This window comes from Doryrhamphus excisus, linkage group LG11 (genome assembly GCF_037039965.1).
Source record: "Doryrhamphus excisus strain RoL-2023G ecotype Guam linkage group LG11, RoL_Dexc_Guam_v1.1, whole genome shotgun sequence".
NCBI lineage: Eukaryota > Metazoa > Chordata > Actinopteri > Syngnathiformes > Syngnathidae > Doryrhamphus > Doryrhamphus excisus.
The window spans coordinates 18,554,676-18,579,498 of NC_136367.1; the positions used below are offsets into that span (position 1 = coordinate 18,554,676).

The window sequence follows — 24,823 nt, forward strand, 5'->3', positions numbered from 1 at the left end:
TTTGTGATCTGGATAGCTAAAGGTTTCCACTTCCTGTCCTGTAGTTTTTTTGTGTTGTACTATAAATGTCACTGAATGTATATGCATAGGTTCCTAATTCCAGTACTTGTTGAGTAGCCCCCTTGAAACGTGGCGTTAACGTCAAATGTCATTGAATCCTTCCAACTGCATTGTTCTTAGTGGTTTCTATCCTCTGAGTCAGCATTGTCATCTTGTAGTACCTTAATATCATCCCGTAGTGCCTTCATCATTACGCAGTGTGCTGTTTTCCTCATAAGGTTTTGACCTCATCATGGATCTCAGCATCCTTCTACCAATATATTCACTATCTCTCCCCTGGACATGTACGAAGCACTCAGTCTGGCCTCTCTGACTTCATCCCCAAGGCCTCTAACATGTAATGTCCCTCTGGTGTACTCGTTCCTGATCCTATCCATCCTGGTCGCTCCCAATGAGAAACTCAGCCTCCTCATTTCTGCTACCAATTCTGCTTCCTATGGATCTCAGAGAGGCTGTTTTTGTGTAATTGTACATTTCTAATCCAGTTCCAATTGTGGAACTGGATCTATATTCTTCAATGTATTCATTCATTTCTACCACTTATCCTCACTAGGGCGAGAGGCGGGGTACACCCTGGACTGGTGGCCAGCCAATCACAGGGCACATATAGACAAACAACCATTCACACTCACATTCATACCTATGGACAATTTGGAGTCGCCAATTAACCTAGCATGTTTTTGGAATGTGGAAGGAAACTGGAGTCCCCGGAGAAAACCCACGCATGCACGGGGAGAACATGCAAACTCTACACAGAGATGGCCGAGGGTGGGATTGAACTCGGGTCTCCTCGCTGTGAGGCCTGCTCGCTAACCACTTGACCGCCGTGCATCAAGGCAATATATAATATCCAGTCTTCCTCAGTCAGCATCCCTTATGGCTCTGTTTGTGATACTGGTGGACTCGGATCAGTTAGCTTTTTGTTGCTCGGCCATCACTTTGAACTTCAGTTAGCCAGTTAGCTTAGCCTGCTAGCAGTGGCTAATTTATTTCAAGGAATCTGTACCTTTTGGAGTTTTAGATATAGAAAAAGAAACAGCTGAGAAGTTTTTTGTTGTACTCGCTTACTGTACCGAAAATGAACCGAACACAACCAGACCCGACAGTTATGTTACCAGCGGTACACTGACTTCTCTAAAGTACAGTTTATCCAAACTTCGTTTCTCTTGAGAAGCCATCCTTTTTTTTGCTAAATTAACAGAGTTGTGCTCACTTTTGCTCCCTTAAAGGTAGCCTTGTGTACTAAAATGTTTGTGAGGCTTGGTAGGTGTCGAGGATGCTGCCCGACCACATTGTTGGCACACAGCCAGACAGCAACCGAAAAGGAACATGGTGATCCTGTTAATTACAGAGGTGACATAACACAAGTGAATCTGATTCTGAGAGTCCACCAGGAGGTTGTCACCCAGATGAGTAATTTGCTGAGGTGCCAGGAGAAAGACAGTCACACACACACACACACACACACTCGAATGCATTATTGGAAAATGTGATTCAAAAGAGCAAAAATAGTACTCTGGGTGAAAGATTAACAGTGATCTAAGAAAGCACTTCTGTCATCTTAAAAGTCATCTTTTCGTTCCCGGCTTGTTGTTTGTTCACATGGTGGCAGCATGTTCTCCGCCTCGCTGGGCCGATGAGGACGTCGATGACAGTGAACTCATCCGAAGTGACGTGAAATGAAATGCTTGAATAAATGTTTATACTGACGCAGTGCGTGTGTGGGGCGGTGTGTTCCACTCTCAACATCCTGGATCTGTTATGGCCAAACGGTCCACCTGATACAAAGACAGACAATCAGATCAGGTCAAAGGTCGGCTGCTATTTATTGCTGATGTGATGAAACAATGAAAAATGATTAGGTTAATGGCAGCACGGCGGAGGAGTGGTTAGCGCGCAGCTGGGAGACCCGAGTTCAATTCCACTCTCCGCCATGTCTGTGTGGAGTCTGCAGTTTTCTCCAGGTATTCCGGTTTCCTCCCACATTCCAAAAACATGCTAGGTTAATTAGCGACTCCAAATTGCCCATAGGTATGAATGTGAGTGTGAATGGTTGTTTGTCTATATGTGCCCTGTGATTGGCTGGCCACCAGTCCAGGGTGTACCAAAGACAGCTGGGATAGGCTCCAGCACCCTAGTGAGGATAAGCAGTACAAAATAAATGAATGAATAATTAGGTTAATCTAAAATGTATTATGGAATTGTCATATTTCATGGAAAACTGCACCCATCCAGTTAGGAATGCACATAATGGGCCTTCTGGGAAAAAAAACTCCAAAAAGTTATTTACATAATGTGACCTCCATACTAACCAATTACAGTGACATTATTATTATTATTATTATTATTGCACATTGCTGCTCTATTGACATCTCACCATATCGGCTAACGACTAGCTTCACCACACACTCGCTCAATGCACCCAGGAAGTAGGTTATGTTTCAAATGACCAAAATACTGTAAGTATTACTTGTTATCATGAATGTACCTGTTACTACATGCTCATAGCAAGGCTATTAAACCATAAAATCTTGTCAGAGGGGATTCAATAGTAGCCTTTCTAAGCGGAATAGGTGTGCCCCGGCATTATTTGTAGCTGTTTGTATATCTTTCGAATGCACAGAAAAGAGAAATATGTGTGTTCATGTCTCACATAAAGATTGTGAATGATGTTGCACTGTCTGTTCATGTTTATCATGTTTGTTATCATATTTGTCTGCACTCAAATGTCAACCCATCCATCCATTTTCTATAGCGCCTGTGCTTGGAGCGAGCAGTCAATCACATCGGCACTTACGTACAATGTAGTCTCCAGTTACACGCATGTTTTGTGAATGGAGAAAACCCATGAACGCACAGGGGAGAACATGCGAGCAATGCACAAATAAACATTCAAACCGTCTATTTTCTGAATGTGAGGCCAAGATGCTAACCACTAACACACCGTGTGGCCCTCAAAAGCCAATGTTTTCTTATGCATATAGTGTGTTGAGTGTTTTTGAAAATAGCTTCCCTTGCCTGAAGGAAACATTAGAATTTTTCCTGAACCAGTAAAACAAATAAAAGATTTTAGCCTTTGTCTTCTTAAACTGCAAGTCTTTAGGATTGTCTTGTTTGGCCGTAAAATAGAAACCTGACAGGCGGTTGCGGGAATCTGTCTGTCTTGTGTCTCGGTGTAACCAGAAGCACGCGGGTGAGTTCATTCAGGGATAGAGCCTGCACAGTCATCAGGAAGTGAAACAGAACAGAATGTGCTGTACTAATCGCGCTGAAAAACACGACCCTGAGTGGATGCATGACAAAAAAAAAAAGGACGTCTCGTTCAAAGAATGGCATGGCTACGGGGCAATACGCAGAACAAACAATCAAGAATTGAACACTTATTCATTTAGTGAGGAGAAAAGACGGCGCGTGTGTTCTACTATACAAACACTGACAGGGAAATAAGCCGAGAAACATAATGCTCTTTGTGTTGTAGCCACCCGTGTTACGTACATGGCGTAATCTCCTGCCTGCTCCTGTTTATCCCTGAACTTTTGCCCTCTGGAAGAGCAGGAAAAAAATCCTGTAAAAAAAAAAAAAAAAAAAGCCTGCCTGGATAATTACTGGTTACGGACTATACTTCTCTTTCAGCACTTGACAGTGAATTATCATAACTGGAGTGCAAGATTTAACTTTGATTAAAGTACAAAAAATATAGTTTTAAACCAATTGGGGGAAAAACTCCAGAAATTTGTACTACAATAAAACATAACACGAATATAACTTATTTAAAGTTTCTAAACAACACAACAATAAATAAATTCATACTACATATATGAACAACAAAGATATTTGTGGAAATAAACATTGAAGAAAACTGAAAAATAACAAGCTCTTTACGCTAGTTTTGATCCAATAGCAATACTACCTTGTTGTATTGATAATATCAATATTTGGATCGATCCACCCACCCCTAGTTAAACATTTTAATCAAATAAATTGCAGTTTTTGCATGAATTAATTATGAATAATCACCATTTGTCACTATATGTGAAATATGTATTTTTTTGTGCTATTTTATGAAGACAAACATAATAAAGGACACAACGTATATACTGTATACTGCTGTATTTATTATTAACAGTTCCAAATGATCTGAAAATTAAAAATCAAGCTAAAAAAATAGCAAATATCTGGAAATAGATGCTCTAGGGCTGCACGGTGGTCGAGTGGTTAGCACGCAGACCTCACAGCTAGGAGCCCCGAGTTCAATCCCACCCTCGGCCATCACTGTGTGGAGTTGCACGTTTGCCTGCATGGGTTTTCTTCGGGTACTCCGCTTTCCTTTAACCTAGCATAAACATGCTAGGTTAATTGGCGACTCCAAATTGTCCATAGGTATGAATGTGAGTGTGAATGGTTGTTTGTCTATATGTGCCCTGTGATTGGCTGGCCACCAGTCCAGGGTGTACCCCGCCTCTTGCCCGAAGACAGCTGGGATAGGCTCCAGCACCCCCGCGACCCTCGTGAGGATAAGCGGTAGAAAATGCCTGAATGTTCACCTTTTGTGTGATTTATTTGTTTTTTTTTTCTGAATGTTACAATCTGGCGAGATGTTGTGACACACCTAGTGTTTTGTATGTTTTTGGACTTGAACTTTAACATTACTTTTAAGAAAAGTACAATGAAAAAATATATGACAATATCATGTAATCTCATTTCTACTATGTTAGACTCTTCCTCACATTGTGTGTATGCTAGCAGCCCCGCCTCCACCCACCAAGACAAAGAGACTGTATGACTGACAAACGGGCTTCTTCCATTCATGCCATTGTTCTCTGGAACAAGGTGCTGAAAACAATGCACAGAGTGAACTCTCTTCCTGAGATCTTGCGACACAATTAGTAAATAGTGTAATGTAATTTCTAAAAAAAACATCCAAAACAAAACATGTACACTTACTTGAAACAAGTCCCTCCTACACGGTGAACATCATTTAAACATCAGCTATAATTTATCTGTCTGTCAAGAAAGAATTGCATCAGGCTGGGACATATGCGTGTGAGTAATTTCATCAGAACTACATTGTTAGTCCACAATGTCAGTTTGAGCCTTATCTAAACATCCAAGGGTGTGGCCCCCGCAATCACCACAGAAACAAGATGTACGGTATGTTGTAAGAGAAGTCACAGAATGTAACAAAGCCTCGACTCCCATCTTGAAAGAGTGAAGCTCTTTCTAAAACTCTTGTACACTCAGCCTTCCTCTAAACACAGCTCTTCCCCAGGACGTCAACACTCAATTTTAGAAGTACTCACAGGGGTGAGTACATGCAGCTTATGACATGGAGCTTGTTTGTGTCGTCATCCCCTGTTGAGCAATAACCAACTCGTTGATTTACTCATATTCCCTGCTGAGTAATAAGTGAGCCCCAGCAACTGTTTTCTGCATTTAAGGTCGCACTGCATGTGTTGTGTTTGAGTTTCTTGCCAGGATTGCACACCCAAGATAAAATACATGTGTATTTCAACGTGAAGGGAATTTTCCCCTCCCTTGTCAAGCTATTCTTTTGATTGAATTATAAACTGCGTGCATGCAGTCAAACCTCATTTAGTAGTTAACTGTTTACATTAACGGTTTACATTTAAAAGGAGCAGAAGTGCAAATACATCTTTCTGAATACCTGTGCAAAACAGACCTGAGGCATTCAATATTCAATATTCAATGCATTCATCCTTTTTCTATACTGATCATCCCCGTTAGCTGGAGCCTATCCCAGCTGATTTTGGGTGAGAGGCGGGTTACACACTGGACTCACCAGTAAGTTCCAAAGCACATAGCCTACACACACATTCAAACCGATGGGCAGAGACGTCAATTAGCCAACCGTGCAATTTTTTGGAACCCAAACATGAAGTGTATACGGTTGTATGCATCACACGTGTGGACTCAAATCACAATTTTAATGACTTTGGAGCTGACTTGACAAAATCATCAAAGCCTTGCGACATGACTTGGATTTGACATCAATGACTCAGGACTTTAGTCTGATAACTTGAAAAAAAGTACTTGAGATTTTCAGTGAATGTGTCCCTGTTCAAAGTATTCAACTAACATGATTGTTATTACGTAATATCCAGCAAGACAACATATTTTCCCTTTGAAACTGCCTTATTGAATACATCTATTAACGTCCAATTAGGTTAAAAATAAACAATGAATGTGTGGATTACATTTCTGTGAACTAACAAAATTCTTAGATCAGCACTCTTTTTCTGTGACTAAGTCTTGTCACGCTGGTCTTAAAAAAAACTATATAAAAACTTAAAAATGCATTCATTGTATTTGTCAAATGTCATTGATGGAACATTGACATTTTATTTGACTGACATCAAACAGAGATCATGACTTGCAAGGACTCAAATTTCAAGCCTTTGACTTCGGAGTTGACTTAACCTGTCTTTGTTGACTTGTTACTTGACTTGGATATGCTCTTCTTTACTTGAGATATAACATTAAATATTTGAGACTTGCAATACACAGACCTCTGGTATGCATGCTGTCAGACATTATTAGCTGGAGTTGAATCGGTTCACTCTTGTATGTTTTAATTTAATAAATTAAGATCATTACATTATTTTTGTTGTTGTAAATGAGCATTAAGTGTGTTTCGTAAATAAAGTGAGAAATCTCCATTTTGGAAATGGTGAATGGAAGCCTACTTAAATACATTATATCATCCACGACACGAGGCGGCGCTATGGTCAAATGAGTCGTTAACTCATGAGAAGAAGAACGCCACCTCCTCTTCCCGCTGTGATACCGGCGCTAACAACAAGTTAAGCTAGGAGGCGCTCCCACAGTTGGTAGGAGTGCGCGCTACCGACGGTTTACCTTGCAAGCGGTCTCATTAAGGGTACGTTTAATTTAAAATCATGTTTAAGTTATTGTATATCTCTTTGTTGCGACGCGTGTGTCAAGAAAAGTTAGTATCTCTGCAGGCTCGGAAAAGTGTCGAATCTTAACGTCGTAATGGAGCCTTCGCTAACGTTAGCCACGCATGTTTTAATGGGGGGATGGGTTGGAAACATTTCCTCGTAGGTTTTGTTGTTGAATTTATTCAAAGTGTCGAGGTCTAATAAACAATCCACGTTGTACAGTATCAAAGCCTTGATACTAAAAGGCTAAATCACGCGATTGCGTTCTTTGAAGATGACTAATATAACATGCTTGTGCTAGCGTGCGTTAGCATGTCGATGTAGCTCACAGCACCATCGTTAGGCCCGAAGACGTCAAAGAAATATTTCTTCTGTTTGACTTGCGTCGGTTGTTCATTGTTCAGAATGTTGTACTTTGTGACGACTAAAGTACGTAACTAAGACACGACGTATTGTTTTGTATCACATCAATTGTTTTGTCCCAATATCAGTCTACATTACACAACAGGCACTGTTTTTACAATAAAAGCTTTGTCGTGCAATTTTCCTAATTGTCTTTGTGTCGTTTCAGGTATTTCTCACTGCAGGACTTCGGTAGACTTTTAGACCTGTTGAAATGGGAGGTATGAGCCGTTTGTGTGTTCCTTCACATTGCAATACCATGTACCCCCTCACCATTGAATCAAAGTGTGGTAACTCAAATATAAGATGATGTATACCAAAGTAAAAAGGTGTGGGTCCTCTCATACCAGAAGGGTTTCAGGAAAGAGGATATAATGGTGACATACATCCAAATGTATTCAGTTTTCCCCACAGGACTGTAATCTATGGTGGTGGCAGGGTTGCCCAATTGGTCATGATGCAAAAAAGTTTTCCAAAAGCTCACTTTGTGCAGTTTTTCCTGGTTTGTCATTAGAAATGTGCAACACTATCTGATGTTTTTAAGCCTTACTTAAGCTTAAACTACTTGCAGGCTGCACAGCGGTAGAGGCGTGTGCAGCCTGGAGCCAGTGTGCACTGATTAATATATATATATATATATATATATACACATCCTTAGGCGTGTGGTGTCCTAAGCTTTTCACCCAAGAGAAAATACAGAAAAATGATATTTTGCTATGCTAAAACTTAAAACAATGTAGGTTAGTATTGCAAAGATATTTGAGAACCGACATCTTTGCTTTTTCTTCTAGTTGACAAAGCAAATACATGTATATACATAGTGGTGTGAAGGGTTGTTTCCCTTCCTGATTTTTTTATAGTCAAATACAACACAAAATGCTGTTTTTAGTGAAAATGACTCCCTCTTCCATGTATTTGTTTCTCTCAGACCCTTCTTACAACAGAGACTGTCCCCTGGACTGCAAAGTTTATGTGGGGAATCTTGGAAACAATGGAAACAAGTCAGAGTTGGAACAGGCTTTTGGATACTTTGGACCTTTACGGAGTGTTTGGGTTGCTAGGAACCCACCAGGCTTTGCATTTGTTGAATTTGAAGATTCAAGAGATGCCTCTGATGCTGTGAGAGAACTGGATGGAAGGTAAGAACTTTTCTGACTGTTATATATTCACTATTTGGAAAATAGATTAATAGCAACCCTCTTTTTTTAATATGCAAGGACAATGTGTGGCTGTCGAGTCCGTGTTGAATTATCCACCGGTGAAAAGCGCTCCAGAAGCCGTGGTCCTCCTCCATCCTGGAGTAGACACTCAAGGGATGACATCAGGCGTCGTAGCCCTCCAGTTAGACGCAGGTATCTTCCTAAATGCAAACACATGCCTTTTTATTTCCAGTGTCATGCACACATGGCTGATTTCCCCACACTAAGTTGACTACACTGGCAAGATGATCACTTGTGATTATGCACAATGACTTGTGGTTTTACCAGTTCGTGTCAATACTATGCTTAATTTTGCTAGTGCGAAGTTAAGACAGTTTGTAAAAAGCACTAACTTTATATATTTTTTTTAAAGAAATACACGACACTTAGAAATAAAATGCCTTCTTTATAAACATAAATTTTTAGAGCACAGTTTTTGCAGGTGTAAATTTTGTTTTGCTGAGTTCAGTTTTCCATTTATTAATAAAACTGAACCCCGTTGCAGAGTCACCGCCACGCTTCTCACCATCTGAGTCAGTCAACTAGTCCTCTTACAGCATCATGTGACTGCTGACCTGCTTGGCTGGTGGCGTCACATGACCCAGGCGCACCACCGCCAGTCGTCAGGTTCCACCAACCTTTTGGTTCCTGAGAATGCAGTTCCCGGCATCCTCCTCCTCCTCCAACATTAACCCAATCAACAACGGCCCACCTCACATTATCAACCAATCGTCTTTACTCGTACTATTCGCCACGCGACCACTGTATCAGCGGGAACTGCCCTTGGCTTACATCCCTCCCCCTAAAGACAGGGAAGCTACAACCATCCCCTTCAACCAGCAAACAAGCAACTTCATATCGCCAACATTTGCAGCATGTGGCAGATCCTCTCTGCAATTTGACCTCCCTCTCCATGGCTACCATGCGTCATTTCTTTCTTGTCCAAATCCCCCAAAATAGTAAGTTGCTTTTATCATGCTCTTTGTAGTTGTTATGCGTATCTAAACTCAGTGACATCTTGCACTTGGCATTTGTGTGCTTTAAATATTCCAAAATATGCAGTAAAAACACAACGTTGGACTGTAGATGTTGGGTTAACAGAACAACGGGCACTTTGGGTGACCTTGCAGTTTTGGTCCCTTTTCCCATAACTTTATTATTCGTTTACCTCTAGTGCAATTGTCTCCTGTTTAGCACAAAGCTGGGATTAACATTCCAATAATACTGCACCTGTTTGGATGCTGTGATGTCCATTACGGTCACCAACTCCGTATAAAATGGACATGGCTTTTAGTCATATTTCTGTTTATAAAGCATTTTGTAAGTATTAGAGCAGGGGTGCTCACTTTTTCAGCCTGTATACAACAGAGGTTTCAGCAATGGCCACATTTTCTAAACAGTTCAATTCAGGATACAAAGCAAACCCTTAAAGCTCTCGACACGTTTTCTTCTAACTAGCGGCTAAGACTGAATGGATAACCTTGGTTGCAAATGTAACCACCATACCACCAAGTTAGTTCATCGGTAAGCGTAATAATGAAGATAGAAGTTGGATCTACCTGTGTAGTTTCATGACTCTGTTCACCATTGTCGGCGGAAGTACGAGCAAATCAGCAGGGGGAGCTGGATGTCAGCTGACGTCACTTTGTAGTTATTACATGACGTTTATGCAATCAACCTAAACTACAATGGCAATCCAGCTTGCACTAGCAGCTCGCCATCACCCTAATGGGCACCCCTGCACTATAAAATGTAATTTTCACCGATGAGTCTTGAGTTCAATCATGATCATAATGAGCTACGCATAATTCCCACATGCACCCCAGTGATGGTGAGGGAAAACATTGAATTCCTAGTGTAAACTTTTTGTTTTCAACTTCACCTGTACTCTAGATCGCCAAGGAGGAGGAGCCTGAGCCGCAGTCGCAGCAGGTAGGTCCTGTCATTTTCTTTTGTAATGGCTATGTTAATGAATGTTGAAGTTAAAGTTCTGTTTTCCGCCTCCAGGTCCGTCTCACGAGACAAACGAAGATATCGGTCTCTTTCCAGAGACAAGAACCGTAAGCGTTCCAGATCTTTTTCCCGATCAAGGAGGTATGTTAATGACAATATAATCAGTGTCAAACAAACTACTATCTTTGATTTCTTATTTAACTTGTTTGCCTTTTTGTCTTTTACAGTCGTTCTCGGTCTAACGACAGGAAGTGAGAAGTGAGGACGTCACAGAATGGCTTATGTGTTTGGGAACTTTTTATAATCATGGGTTGTTTTTTTTAGGTTTTATTTGCCAGCTTAAGGTGGTAGGGATGTTTAACAGTCGTTACAGTCAGTTAACAATAAAGGTTTTTTGTTTTCACCATTTTGATTCTTTCACCATGATTGTTTTTGGTATTATAGGTTTAGACTTTGTAATAGCTCCTTTTTAATTTGACATTGATCTCCCGTTATTCAATTATAAGTGTCTTTGTGGGTTTCATTTAGCAAGTCATGCATTTTGGGAAAATTCAAGTTGTAAGTTGTGGGGCTGTTGTCTAAAGCTCCATCTAACACATTCATCCTTTGCTACAATGCCTATAAAAGTGTTCACCTCCTTTTAGATGTTTCAGCTTTTTATTGCTTTTTATTCAAATATTGGCAAAGTAATGTAGGTTCTAACAAATTTGAGGGAAAAAAACTGAACGTGTCTTTTGAACTGGTGTCAATTATAAATCATTTGGCACAGAGCGCATGCACAAACTCTCAGGTGCACTTTGTGCCGCGTCCGAGCCTTGTGATCACCAATGATGCAGTTAGGGCAGTACCAAAGGTCTTGTAAAACCTATGTGCGATTCTGAATAAAAATGGCTGTGTGCGAGAACCCCAAATTTGCATTCGGGAAAAAAATGTTCAGACTTCTAAAAACAGGTAATAAATTTAAGTGTGCTAATACAAAGTTGCTAATGAATGTGGTGTCGATAGTGTTGTACTGTCATACATGTCATGGCTGTTGAAGCAGAATTTCAAAGAAATGGAGCCTGAAAAAACTAATTTGTGGAGCAATGCAGCAGCATCAGTCAAAGATGAAGTGGCAGTACATCAACTGGCCTGTGTGAGTGGCAATGGTGCACTGTGACAGCGAAAAACTTAACTTGTTGGTGCTTCTTTTTAGGTTGTAAAGCTTGTAAAGGGGCAGATTTCCTACATTACAGCACACAAGTCAGATTAATTATTAGTAGTATAGAAATTGTTCATGCCAGTATTGAAACCACAGAATCCATTTTCTGGACTGGTTGCCTGCCAGTCACAGGACAAATAAAGAACCATTAACACCTATGTCAACAGTCTCCGATTAAGCATGCATTTGTTTAGACTGGGGGACGACAACCTGTAGATGCGTAATATAAATATGGGGAGAGCATGCAAACTTCACACACACATATGCTCCAAACAGATTTAAGAAGGATGCAGAGGCTTTGTGGCTTCCTCTTCTCAGGCTCATGAAAGACCTTGGCTTCCATGGACGGCTATGCATGTAAAACACAGGAAGCATCCAGTCATTGTTGCTCTAAAAACACGCCCACATGATGATTTTGAACTTCCACTCAGCCAGGACTGTGATGTTACACATCATGCAGTAGCTGTTCGATGACACAGACATCGGTCAGGGTAAGTATACAATTCATCACGATATAGGCAAGAAAAATATTTATATTCACCATTTGTTGTCTGTCTTAAAATGTCCAATGTTCTTGCATACAACACTCAGGAGGAGAGATCATCATGCCTGGCCCCAGCGGAAAAAAGAGACTTAGCTCTCGTCGGCGGGTGATAAAACACGACGAAACACCTGAGGATTTGACCGTATCAGACCCGTCACCTGTAGCACAACCAGAAGAAAAGACAGATCTGACCCTTTTGGAGACGCATAATCTACTTTCATCAGAACAGAAAGGCAACAGAAGAAAGCTGGGCTCCAATCAACAAAGTCAAAGAAAATATGAAGTTGAGCAATCCTCTCGTGCAACACACCACAAACCTACAGAGGAAGTTGAGCAAAATGTGAGTAGAGAACAACACAGAACAACACCGATGATACAAACTGAAGAAGCCATTCAAATAGGATTTAATAAGACAGATGAGTATGCAGCACATTTGTATGCAGCCTCCACATCTGATGATGTGGAAAGCCCACAGCCAATAAGTGAAACTTTGCATGTGGACCATCATGTACAAGAGAGTGGCTCTCCAATGAATGCTGAGCCCTGGAAACCGCTGGAAGAGACGGGCACAACTGCAGAAGTGGTTTGGTGCAGTGCACGTTCTACAGTTGAGAAGCAACTAAGGCACCCCGCAAAGGTCACAGCCATGCCGGTCCATATTAATCCAGTAACTGACTCAGAAAAGGAGGTTACCAACAAAGAAACAGACATGCTAACGCTCACCGAACATTCAACGGAAGGAATTACCTTTTTGACAGGAACAGAGATAGCCCCTGACAAAAGGTACTATGATGAAATCCGAAACCATAATGAGCAAGCAGACTACCCCTTGACAGTGGAGGAACTGCCTGTAAATGCGGAACATGAGCATTTTGACATTTCACAAGTCAGAGTGGCGCAGCATCCAGACATAGTAATTGACTATGTTAAATCATTGGAAACAGACCATGTGGAAGTCTCTGAGATCTTGATACGTGACCATAAAGAAGATACTTTGAAAAAGATGGAAGATCAAATAATGAATGAATCTGAGTTGACTGTGCAAATCCCTAACAACAAACAGGTAGCGCACCCTTCCAAAGAGGACATGGAGGTTTTAGACCAGGGAGATGAAAATGATCATATTTGTAGTACCAATATGGAGCTATTAATCAATGTGGACAATACTGAACATAGACAGTCCCAGGATAATGATCATGACGCTCAGACGGTCTGTAATGAGGAACAAAGTGCTGAAAGAGTCGTTAGTGGAATTGAGAAGGGGGAACTGTCCTCACAAAAGGAGCAACCACAGAAAAGTTTTGTTGTCGACTCGCAAGGTGAACACAACAATGTGAGTGCAGATGTGCCAACAGAGTCCTTCAGTCCAGCTAGAAGCAGGAGAAAACTGGGATCAAGTCGACGGAACAAAGGAAGCCGTGTAAAGGACTTTGACCCATTCAGTGAACTAAAAGACACTGTTTCTGCCGAAGAGACTAGAGATGACACAAATCATCCAGACCTTTCGAGAAAAACAACTGAATTGGTGTCAAAGGAAACTTTGCCGATTGAAACTGATAATTTAGGAACGATCCAAGGTGAAGACATGAGTGATTTAGTCTGGAAAACAAATAGACCTCCCAACTCAGCCCAGCTTTTGAGTGACCGATCCAATTTCACAGAAACTCCAGTGGAGCTGGACTTTGAACCCAACGTTGAACCCAAACCAAAAGCAGGAGAGGAAAATGCAACTCCATTGACGCAGAATAGAAACGTAGAGGACGGCTATTTTTTGAGTCAACCACCTTTGGATGTACTGGTGTCTTCTCCAACACCAGAGATGACCAGCCTTAATGATGATGCAAACACTGAAGACCATGGACCACCAAAAGCAGAAACATCGACAGCTGAGGTCCAACATGACGAGGTTCTAAAAGAGGTTGGATCATTAGAAATCAACCAAAAGGAAGACTCTGAAATGTGGATGCATGAGCATGAAGAAGATGTTGAACGCCAAGTAGAGGAAATCAGGGAAACAGAAAAATCGAAATGTCATGATTCAGGTTTAAATCCACCTGTCAAACAGGAAGAGGACACTATGAAGGAGGACAAGATGGAGGATTTGGACCAGAGAGATGAAAAAGATGTATTGATCAACATAAATACAGAAGATACACCACCGCAGGAACACCACATGGAAGCTCAAATGGTGTCTGATGTGGAACAAAGTCCTGAGAGAATCGAGGAGAGTGCAGTATCTTCACAAAGTGTCCAACCAGACAAAAGTTCTGTCTTCCACTCCCAAAATGAGGACAGCAATGCGAGTGCAGATGTGCCAACAGAGTCCTTCAGTCCAGCTAGAAGCAGGAGAAAACTGGGTTCAAGTCGACGGAACAAAGGAAGCCGTGTAAAGGACTTTGACCCATTCAGTGAACTAAAAGACACTGTTTCTGCCGAAGAGACTAGAGATGACACAAATCATCCAGACCTTTCGAGAAAAACAACTGAATTGGTGTCAAAGGAAACCTTGCCGATTGAAACTGATAATTTAGGAACTATCGAAGGTGAAGACATGAGTGATTTAGTCTGGAAAACAAATAGACATCCCAACTCAGCCCAGCTTTTGAGTGACCGATCCAATTCCACAGAAACTCCAGTGGAGCTGGACTTTGAACCCAACGTTGAACCCAAACCAAAAGCAGGAGAGGAAAATGCAACTCCATTGACGCAGAATAGAAACGTAGAGGACGGCTATTTTTTGAGTCAACCGCCTTTGGATGCACTGGTGTCTTCTCCAACACCAGAAATGACCAGCCTTAATGATGATGCAAACACTGAAGACCATGGACCACCAAAAGCAGAAACATCGACAGCTGAGGTCCAACATGACGAGGTTCTAATTAAAGAGGTTGGATCATTAGAAATCAACCAAAAGGAAGACTCTGAAATGTGGATGCATGAGCATGAAGAAGATATTGAACGCCAAGTAGAGGAAATCAGAGAAACAGAAAAACCGAAATGTCATGATTCAGGTTTAAATCCACCTGTCAAACAGGAAGAGGACACTATGAAGGAGCACAAGATGGAAGATTTGGACCAGAGAGATGAAAAAGATGTATTGATCAACATAAATACAGAAGATACACCACCGCAGGAACACCACATGGAAGCTCAAATGGTGTCTGATGTGGAACAAAGTCCTGAGAAAATTGAGGAGAATGACGTATCTTCACAAAGTGTGCAACCAGACAAAAGTTCTGTCTTCCACTCCCAAAATGAGGACAACAATATGAGTGCAGATGTGCCAACAGAGTCCTTCAGTCCAGCTAGAAGCAGGAGAAAACTGGGTTCTAGTCGACGGAACAAAGGAAGCCGTGTAAAGGACTTTGACCCATTCAGTGAACTAAAAGACGCTGTTTCTGCCGAAGAGACTAGAGATGACACAAATCAAGAAGATGTTGAACGCCAAGTAGAGGAAATCAGGGAAACAGAAAAATCGAAATGTCATGATTCAAGTTTAAATCCACTTGTCAAACAGGAAGAGGACACTATGAAGGAGCACAAGATGGAAGATTTGGACCAGAGAGATGAAAAAATTGGATTGATCAACATAAATACAGAAGATACACCACCGCAGGAACACCACATGGAAGCTCAAATGGTGTCTGATGTGGAACAAAGTCCTGAGAGAATCGAGGAGAGTGCAGTATCTCCACAAAATGTCCAACCAGACAAAAGTTCTGTCTTCCACTCCCAAAATGAGGACAACAATGCGAGTGCAGATGTGCCAACAGAGTCCTTCAGTCCAGCTAGAAGCAGGAGAAAACTGGGTTCTAGTCGACGGAACAAAGGAAGCCGTGTACATAAGGTCTCTGCTGCTGACGCATACATTGAATTGAAAAAAGAGTCTGAAGATGACAATAATGATCCTACAGAAACTGCGACATTGACGCTAGCTATTACTGAGAGATCAAATACCATCTGTACTGCAGATGCATACACTGAAGACAGTGTAGCAAAAGCCACAACTGCATCACGCAAAGAGGAAATGTCACCCAAGGTGGAACACTGTTTCAGCTCCTCAGATGCTTCTGTGGAGTGTACGAAAGTTAAGGCGGAAGGCAATCTAACAGTTACAACTGAGACAGCGGAGCAGCAAGAATCACCACAACAAAGTGATCCGCACTTTAAACCCACTCAGCAAGTGGAAATGAAAGTAGCAGTTAAGGACGATGAAGACAAAGACGATATTCAATCTGAAGGGGAAGACTTGGATCGACGTACCGATAGTACTTCATATGTACAAGAGGCAGAAGAACCCTTTTCGGACCAAAACCTAGAAGATGTGTCTTTACAGAAAGAGTCACTGGCAAATAAAGTAATGCATGTTCTTAACGCTGACCAGGAAGAAATTGAACAACTGCAAAGGGAATTTGAGGAAAAACCAAATCCAACACTGACTCCTGAAGCCTTTGCTTTGAAGTTAAACTATCCTGTGGAACCAGCAGTGGGTGCATGTGACACGAGCTTCTCTGATGCAGTAGACCCATGTCAGAACCCGCAGGAGATACATGAGAACCAATTGAACTTCCAAGTTAAAACCAGTACCAAGAAGAGGAAGCTGGGCTCCACTCGTATGCGTCAAATCAACAGGAAACAAGAACCACAGATGGATAGCTTGTGTGGAGAAATTAATATGGGAGGTTTGGAAAACGTGGGAGTGCTGGAGGGTGTTCCACAGAAGGAAGCGTTAGAAAATCAAAGAGCAGCTTCATCGTACGAGGATGTCCAGGAAATGAACAAGGCTGAAGAATACCAGGAGCTTCACAGCAGTACAGGAGAAAGCCACATGATATCAGCCGCAGATGTCATGCCTGTCCTTCCAGAACAGTCGTCCAGCTGTCGTGCAGAAGGTTCTAATCCCCTTACTTCCCAGGCAGATGATTTAAGTGGAAATGAGAAGTGTAAGGATGCATTTGAACCCAATCATGTTTCGGGCTCTGCCGTTCGCACTATAACATCTGTGGACACTGAGCTGCATCTGAATACTAGAACCACACCAAGTGGAACTCTAGGCAAAGTTTCAACAGAATCACCTGCAGAAGATCACATAAATCCACAAGAACTAAAGACTCAGAGTGGGGAAGCGTCTGATAAAAACACAGAGACAAGAAGTCCTAATTTGAGCTTGACACATAAAAAAAGAAAGATGGGCTCCACACGCAGAAATCTGGGCACCTTATCAAAGGTGGACTTGGAGCAAAAGCTGGATGTGAATAATGAGTCTCCAGTCACAGCCCATGTCCATGATGTTCTCACTGAACCTGCCAGTCAGGGTGAGGAAAAAAAGTTGAAACCTCATCTGGGATACAAAGACTCCGAAGCAACTAATAAGAATGTTGTCCTCGGCCACTCTGGTGACCTTCAAAACACGACCCCGGAGCATCATTTGTCTCCACGTGATGATCTCAAAGAAACATCACCCAAACTTGATGTGCTGTCAGAAGTGACACTTGGAGGGCGAAGAAGGAAACTGGGGTCCCATCGGAAGACACGAGGAGGACACCAAAGTCAAGGAGACGACTTGATGATGAGAGATCAGCCTCAAGCGAAAACAGCAACCACGGCAGACGATGATGACATCATTCAAGACCGTAAAGAATCAGAGGTAAGAGGCAAAGTACATAGTATACATTCCTGTCTGACCTCCACCAAGGCTCAGTTGGTAGCAAATTTGAAAGAAAACAACTCAGGTCTATTGGCTTCGTGAAATCCCGGTTCATGCAGGATTCAGGCGTGTTGCCATTTGATGGATTAACCCCTTATCCAGATCCTCACCACAGTGAAATTGGTTCTTCTTCCTTGGTCAGAAAATTGTCCAGTGGCCAAGACTATATTTGATACATGCAAACGTTTATAATTATAACAGTCCACCTGGAATTATTTATAATAAAATATTGTATATAAAAAAATATATTATATTTATTATATAAAAATAAAAATATATTATATAAACATTTATATAAAAATATTTAAAAGTGTCATACATTCTGCCCCTTTTTTTCAGGAGCGCTTTAAACATCAGACCCCATCAAATAACGAAATTTTACAGTTTTTTTATGATAAAACACTGACTATTAAAGAACAGATTACTTGAAAGTCATATTGCCAGCTTGTATGTTAAAGGTTTTAATACTTTAGTAGCAACTGGCGGGCCGCATGGGGCCCCCGGGCCGTAGTTTGCTCACCCCTGTTCTAAATACTATACGGTGAAAAAGTTCTTTGAACCGAGTGTTGAGATCATTTTCTTGGATTAAAATTATATTTATTTTTAAATGCAAGTGTGCAAAATAATGAATGTGAGTGTGAATGATTGTTTCTATATGTGCCCTGTGATTGGCTGCCGACCAGTCCAAGGGTTTACCCCGCCTCTCACCCACAGACAGCTGGGATAGGCTCCAGCATACACATGACCCTCGTGAGGATAAGCGGTATAGAAAATGGATGGCTGGAAGCATACTAAATATTTCATGACTTGGGTGTATTTCTTCCCTACGATGAAGTCAGATGCTATTTGTCAAATACATGCTGCAAATAATAATAAAATCTTATCATGCATAACTTTAGAATCGTGAGACTGACACCAAACCATCATCCAACATCATCTCGTCAATGTCTGCCAGGTAATAATAAATTGTTTTTGTCTCACTAACATTTCTTCTTTTTGCATTCTGAAGATGATGAATGATTTATGTAATCCTAATACATTTGCAGAGTTTTTCATTTTACTTGTGATTTTAAACAGAAGCCTGACGTATCAGGAAACGTCTCACCACGATGGAGTCCTCCTGGGTCATGACAGCCAGAAGAATATTCCTTCAGGTAAACACATATATATGCCTGCCTCTGTGGGTAAGAGCCGTTTCTCATCATAAATACATTAAAAGATGCAGAAAGATGCCTCACCCGTGTATTTGCAAGGTCTGGATACGTGCTTGTGGACCGTGGTCGTGGAGGGGAAACCCGTGGTGCTGCAATTGTGGGATACAGCAGGGCAAGAGAGGTGAGATTTTGGAGTTACGGAGTGAAATATTTGCTCTACAGCACTCGTGCACCATGCTTGACTGTAGGCGAGATAGAAATAATGTTTATGGAGGATAACTTTCACAAGTAGGTCAATTGTGGCTTTATTCTGTGCCAAGTCACACGCTCTGTAAAATTATGCTTTTTGCCTCAGATGATTTTGCTGCACATCATATGATATCCATAAATAAGTGATTAGTCACTTTTCCCCCCAAAGTAGTTGAATTAATATTTGAATTTCATGGGTCGGTTGTGGGGGCCATTAGTAAACACAGGCAATTGCCTTGGGCCCTGAGATTTCCAAGGGGTCTTGACAGTAGCATTGCTGTCAGTGCCAGCTGTGGATGTTTTTCATCACAAAATGTGAGCATTAAAGTAATATTAAAACTACATTAAATGTTGATTATTGTTCTTATCAATGACAGCAAAAGCATGGAGATGGTTCACTTGTTAGGTAATAATAATTCCTTTTCTACCGCTTTTCCCTCACGAGGGTGGCTTCGGGTGCTGGTACACCCTGGACTGGTGGCCAGCCAATCACAGGGCACATATAGACAAACAACCATTCACACTCACATTCATACCTATGGACAATTTGGATTCTCCAATTAACCTAGCATGTTTTTGGAATGTGGGAGGAAACCGGAGTACCCGGAGAAAACCCACGCATGCACGGGGAGAACATGCAAACTCCACACAGAGATGGCCAAGGGTGGAATTGAACCCTGGTCTCCTAGCTGTGAGGTCTGCGCGCTAACCACTGGGCCACCGTAATAATAATTCAAGGACTTTTATTGATTTTTAGTAATATTTAAAATAATTTTTGGGAGGCATCTTTGTGTGGAGTTTGCATGTTCTCCCCATGCGTGGGTGGGTTTTCTCCGGTTTCCTCCCACATTCCAAAACACATGCACGTTAGGTCCAAAATTGTCCATATGTGAATGTTTGTTTATATGTGCCTTGCGATTGGCTGGTGACCAAACCAGCTGGGATAGGCTCCAGCATACCCCTGCAACCCTACTGAGGATTAGCGGCATAGAAAATAGATGTATGGAGGGATTTGGGAAAGGTATATAAACATGGCTATGTGCTACAGTAGCTGCTGCCCACAGTGATGACTTAGTGTTGATGTGAGAATAAAATGTTGGTGAGTGCAGGGCCCCCATGGGTTTGCTTGGGGCCCCACACGTCTATATCCAATACATGTCTAATACTTGAGACCAGTTGAGAACCTTATATGGTCTTTAAAACCCTTTTCTGCAGTACATCCCTAAAATCATCAGAGGTGTCCTGGCAAATACACAATTATTAAAACTGATTTTTCCGAATGAGATTGCTTTATTTGTTTTTGTCTTGTGCAATCACATTAACTGCATGATTCTAATTTTCCAGGAAGTTATGTGAGCTGATGGGAATTTGTCTTTCTTGCCACAATCAATCATTGACTTAAGACTATTTCTCAGGACAAATGCAGTCTTCCTCATATTGTTTAATTTGTCCTCTTTAAAGATTTCACAGTGTCACCAAGCAGATATTTCACAGAGCTCATGCATTTCTCCTGATGTACGACATCACTTCCTCGCAAAGCTTCACCGCCGTCTCCTACTGGGCAAGCTGCATTCAGGTTAGTGTTGTTTGCTCGTTTATTTTAGTTCCTCCCGTCACAATAGTCAGAAAGGCCTTGTTGGCAGTGTAGCTTTTGGGGGGGTCTCCGAAGCAGGGAACTGTACTTAATGGGGATACTGTGCCTGCAGCAGGTCGGCTGGTAAAAACAAAATGAAAAATGCATTGAAAATGACTCTGTGTGTGTTTCCTTCTTGTGTCCCACCATTTGTCTGCAGGAGGGGGCTGTGGACAAAAACATTCCAATTTTACTTCTTGGAAATAAAAGCGACCATGCAGGACGTTGTGTTAAAACCGAAGAGGGGCAGAATTTTGCAAAGGTAATGAATCTGTTCCAGGCAGAAAATGAACAGGTACCCTTAATGTCACGGTCACTTTGGTCTTCATAGACGTTCAACTCCGAGTTCATGGAGTGTAGCGCCGTCACCGGCGACAACGTGATTCAGTCTTTGGAGGCAGTTGCCAGGTAATGAATCCTCTTAAGTGCGTTAAGTACGTCTCTCATATTCAAGAGCGTGTCTGCTGTCGTCGTCAGGTTGTTGAGTCAGAGAGATGCCGGACGAGAGGAAACCTTGGTGTTACACAAAGAGCCTCCCAAGAAAACATCGGGATGTTGCTGAACACGTGTGTGAAGTGGTGCAATATGGTACAACTCAGGAATGGTTTTACTTGGCGTGGAAAAAGACATGTTAAGGCTTTACTGGCCACATCATTAGGTACACTGCACTACCTTGATATTGAGGGGGTTGGCTTGAGTGTATTTCAGATGCTATTTCTGCTCGTTTTATTGTATGCAGCAACTTATTGAAGAGATAATTATCAGGTTTTAATCATACTTCAACAAAATCTGCATGAATTCTGAATCATAAATGTGCAGGGATCCGCTGTATATTACAGATGGAGGTCAACTGGGGATGCTCCGAACAATCTGCCACTAGTCAATATTAGTCAGTACATTTTGGGTCCGCTCCACCCTTATACGGCACTCCTGGCCAGCAGTACTCATTATAAATACATTGAAAAGTGTATACTTAATCCCTGTAATGGCCTGATTTTACTCATGCATGATCGGTATCAGAGGTCGGAGCATCCCGAAGGTCAAACAAGTAAGTGACAGCATTGACACCATGGTGTAAATTGTACTTTTCCACTTGTCTTGTGTTGCAAAATAACTAACTGCTTATTAAACCTCCACACCTTGTTTTTCCACTTTTTTTTGTGTTTTCATGGGCGTAATTCCAGAATGACAAACTCAATGGTGTTCACACTTAGGACCAGAAGTCCCTCGATGCTATGAAGAGCATGACAACTATGTGATGACATCATCAGCCCTCCAACGGAGCTTTAATGGCAGGCAAGCGTTGAGACAGCGTCCAGTAACATAGCAAAATAGTGATCAAATTCAGATCTCAGGACTGTCACGTCTCCTTTCCAGTCAACCGTGTTTTCGTAGCGCTTCATCCACTTGAATGCATTTCTTCTCCGGCGTCATCGTCTTTTTGATCCTGAGTTTTGTACTTGTGCATCCTTGATGTGCTATTGGATAATTTGTTCTTCTTAACAGCACGGTACTGTCGCACGGCACCCATTACGTCACCAGGAGTCCACTGGTCGCGGGTTAGAGCATCCTGCAGAGTGAAGACGCCGTCTCTCGTGCGGCGAACTCCCTTGCAGACAGCTGTGCTGCGTAACTCCAGTCCGATCTCGTGCACCACTTTGCGGAGGTATTTCTGCGTTTCATTGAGGCACTGTACCTCTGAGAACACATCAAACAGGATCAGCGCTTAGAACCAGTGAAATGATTTGTCCGTGTATGGTCGCTGAGGATTATTTACCCAGAGTGAATTTGGGAGGCTGGAAACGAATGCATCTTAAGCCCGTTAAAATAGGCGGCGACTTCCCGTCTGGACCAAGCAAGCCTTGCACGGCCATTTCGTAGGCTTCCTGTGAACGCATGTCGACGTTGGCGTATCTGGGGATGGGGGGGGGGACATCTATTAAGGACAAACTGGACTTTTGATACCTTATGGAGGGAAATTTTTCCTACGTTAACAAGGCCTTCTGATTTGCTCCCTGCAGCATTGCCAAAACTCTGTCCAGCTTATCTTGCGTTATATGATCTGTTGAGCAAACAGTCAAGTTATGTAGTAAACACATATTTTTAAGTGCCTTCATTATTCAAATTCAACAAGATCCAGTGAGGATCGGGTTATGCACTTTCTTATGCGACACATAACTAATACATTTTTCAAATCATTCATACCATAGGTGGATCTTTCCACAACACGTCCTGTGTGCGAGAAGTCATCTGTAGCAGTCCCAAACTCACCCTCCAGTGTGTAATCCTGAAAACAGCAAGGCCAATTAAATCCATGTACATTGTGTCCAAATGAGTGTACCGATGAGATGTCATCACAGGATATTCACCCTGGTCACTGGGCAGTTGTGGAGCTCATTCAGCACTTTGTTAGCATTCCCGACACCGAGAACTAAAGGAAAATTACACAACTTGTGTTAAAATCACTGCATGAATTTAAAAAAAAAATTAAAAAATCCGGTCATACCCAGAACACCAGAAGATAATGTATCCAAGCGATGGCCTACACCAACTCGAATTTGCTTGAATTCAGGCCCGGTTACTGAAATAACACATTTTTATTTTAGAGGCTTGTCACAATGCAAATAAATTTATAATCCATAATGTGATCATCAGCTAGGAGACCAGGGTTCAATTCCGCCCTCGGCCATCTCTATGTGGAGTTTGCATGTTCTCCGGGTACTCCGGTTTCCTCCCACATTCCAAAAACATGCTAGGTTAATTGGCGAATCCAAATTGTCCATAGGTATGAATGTGAGTGTGAATGGTTGTTTGTCTATATGTGCCCTGGGATTGGCTGCCGACCAGTCCAGGGTGTACCCCGCCTCTCGCCCGAAGACAGCTGGGATAGGCTCCAGCACCCCCGCAACCCTTGTGAGGAAAAGCGGTAGAAAATGAATGAATCATTTGAGCAAGAATATTCTAGGCGGAATAGGTGTGAGCCGCGCATGGTTAGCATCTTGGCCACACAGTCAGGTGACCTGAGTTTGAATCTTCGCTTGGACATCTCTGTGTGGGTTTCCCCCCACATTTCCAAAACTTACATTTTAGATGAATTGGTGACTCCATATTATCCATAGAGAGTGTGAATGGTTGTTTGTCTATATGTGCTCCAACTGGGATGAGAAAAAACGTGACAAGACCCATAAAATACAGCATGTACATACCCAGAGGGTGTTCAGACAGGACGGGTACAGAGACTACTGTTAGTCCCTTGGGTGTCAGGTTGTTGCTGTCTGGTTGTGGCAAAAAGCGGATCTTCTGAGGAAGAGGCAGCGAAGGCGAAGCATCTAAACCTGTGACATGTGACACAAACAGTTGAAGTTTTTTTCAACCATTTTCACAGGAAGTCTAACCTTTAAGGAGCTTGGTCTCGATGGTGTCCCTCACGAGTTTCCATGGGATACCAGAGGGTTTGTAAACACAAAACAAACCTTCCAATCTTCGGAACATATGAGCAGCAGGGGTTGCCATAGTGACATTTACATTAGGAAATTATCAATATCTTTAAAAGTGCTAAACACGGATTATCTAAATGCCATGACTAGTCCCTCGCACGTGATAGTGTTTCCGCGCATGTGCGAAGGTCTAGCACTGGACGACTGCTTCCTGACCACAGCGCCTTCTACAGGACCGGGTGATGCATGGTGTCGGTTATTTGTATTCATGCAAATACAAATATATGTTGTTCATTATATAAATATTCCGTCATTAAACGTGGCATTTGTCACAACAAAAGTTAGGTCGAATGAGTGTTTTTCA

The 24,823-nt window shown here is 42.0% G+C and overlaps 3 protein-coding genes across 4 annotated transcripts; 2 read left to right on the forward strand and 1 right to left on the reverse strand.

Annotated features, from left to right (window-relative positions):
* Positions 1 to 5,263: 5,263 nt before the first annotated feature.
* On the forward strand, positions 5,264 to 10,937 carry srsf3a (serine and arginine rich splicing factor 3a). 2 transcript variants are annotated; one of them, XM_058065259.2, is made up of 7 exons: positions 5,264 to 5,364; positions 7,552 to 7,603; positions 8,311 to 8,521; positions 8,600 to 8,734; positions 10,475 to 10,513; positions 10,589 to 10,675; positions 10,762 to 10,937. In XM_058065259.2, exons 2-7 carry the CDS (start codon positions 7,597 to 7,599, stop codon positions 10,787 to 10,789), a joined length of 507 nt encoding a protein of 168 aa, XP_057921242.1. In that variant the 5' UTR covers positions 5,264 to 5,364; positions 7,552 to 7,596; the 3' UTR covers positions 10,790 to 10,937. The 2 variants fall into 2 exon arrangements, with proteins under 2 accessions (XP_057921242.1, XP_057921241.1); XM_058065258.2 differs by lacking the exon at positions 5,264 to 5,364 and adding an exon at positions 6,829 to 6,958.
* A 1,021-nt stretch (positions 10,938 to 11,958) lies between these two features.
* Positions 11,959 to 22,155, forward strand: rab44 (RAB44, member RAS oncogene family). Its single transcript, XM_078794698.1, has 9 exons — positions 11,959 to 12,226; positions 12,327 to 17,926; positions 18,886 to 18,941; positions 19,064 to 19,170; positions 19,240 to 19,321; positions 20,851 to 20,965; positions 21,183 to 21,284; positions 21,354 to 21,430; positions 21,500 to 22,155. Exons 2-9 carry the CDS (start codon positions 12,341 to 12,343, stop codon positions 21,582 to 21,584), a joined length of 6,210 nt encoding a protein of 2,069 aa, XP_078650824.1. The 5' UTR covers positions 11,959 to 12,226; positions 12,327 to 12,340; the 3' UTR covers positions 21,585 to 22,155.
* trub2 (TruB pseudouridine (psi) synthase family member 2) lies at positions 20,710 to 24,627 on the reverse strand. The gene is made up of 8 exons (XM_058065253.2): positions 24,418 to 24,627; positions 24,229 to 24,357; positions 23,529 to 23,603; positions 23,392 to 23,453; positions 23,228 to 23,309; positions 23,012 to 23,084; positions 22,800 to 22,936; positions 20,710 to 22,720 (listed from the first exon to the last, which is right to left on the reverse strand). Exons 1-8 carry the CDS (start codon positions 24,533 to 24,535, stop codon positions 22,422 to 22,424), a joined length of 975 nt encoding a protein of 324 aa, XP_057921236.2. The 5' UTR covers positions 24,536 to 24,627; the 3' UTR covers positions 20,710 to 22,421.
* Positions 24,628 to 24,823: the final 196 nt, after the last annotated feature.

Excerpts from the sequence above, each read along its gene's own strand:
- srsf3a (XM_058065259.2), top strand. Across the intron at positions 8,522-8,599 it reads GTGAGAGAACTGGATGGAAG|GACAATGTGTGGCTGTCGAG; the intron begins GTAAGAACTTTT and ends TTAATATGCAAG. Across the intron at positions 8,735-10,474 it reads AGCCCTCCAGTTAGACGCAG|ATCGCCAAGGAGGAGGAGCC; the intron begins GTATCTTCCTAA and ends CCTGTACTCTAG.
- rab44 (XM_078794698.1), top strand. The coding sequence starts at position 12,341 with ATGCCTGGCCCCAGCGGAAAAAAGAGACTTAGCTCTCGTCGGCGGGTG. Across the intron at positions 18,942-19,063 it reads ATCTCGTCAATGTCTGCCAG|AAGCCTGACGTATCAGGAAA; the intron begins GTAATAATAAAT and ends GATTTTAAACAG. Across the intron at positions 20,966-21,182 it reads ACTGGGCAAGCTGCATTCAG|GAGGGGGCTGTGGACAAAAA; the intron begins GTTAGTGTTGTT and ends ATTTGTCTGCAG.
- trub2 (XM_058065253.2), bottom strand. The coding sequence starts at position 24,535 with ATGGCAACCCCTGCTGCTCATATGTTCCGAAGATTGGAAGGTTTGTTT. Across the intron at positions 24,358-24,417 it reads CGAGACCAAGCTCCTTAAAG|GTTTAGATGCTTCGCCTTCG; the intron begins GTTAGACTTCCT and ends CACATGTCACAG. Across the intron at positions 23,310-23,391 it reads ACAACTGCCCAGTGACCAGG|GATTACACACTGGAGGGTGA; the intron begins GTGAATATCCTG and ends TGCTGTTTTCAG.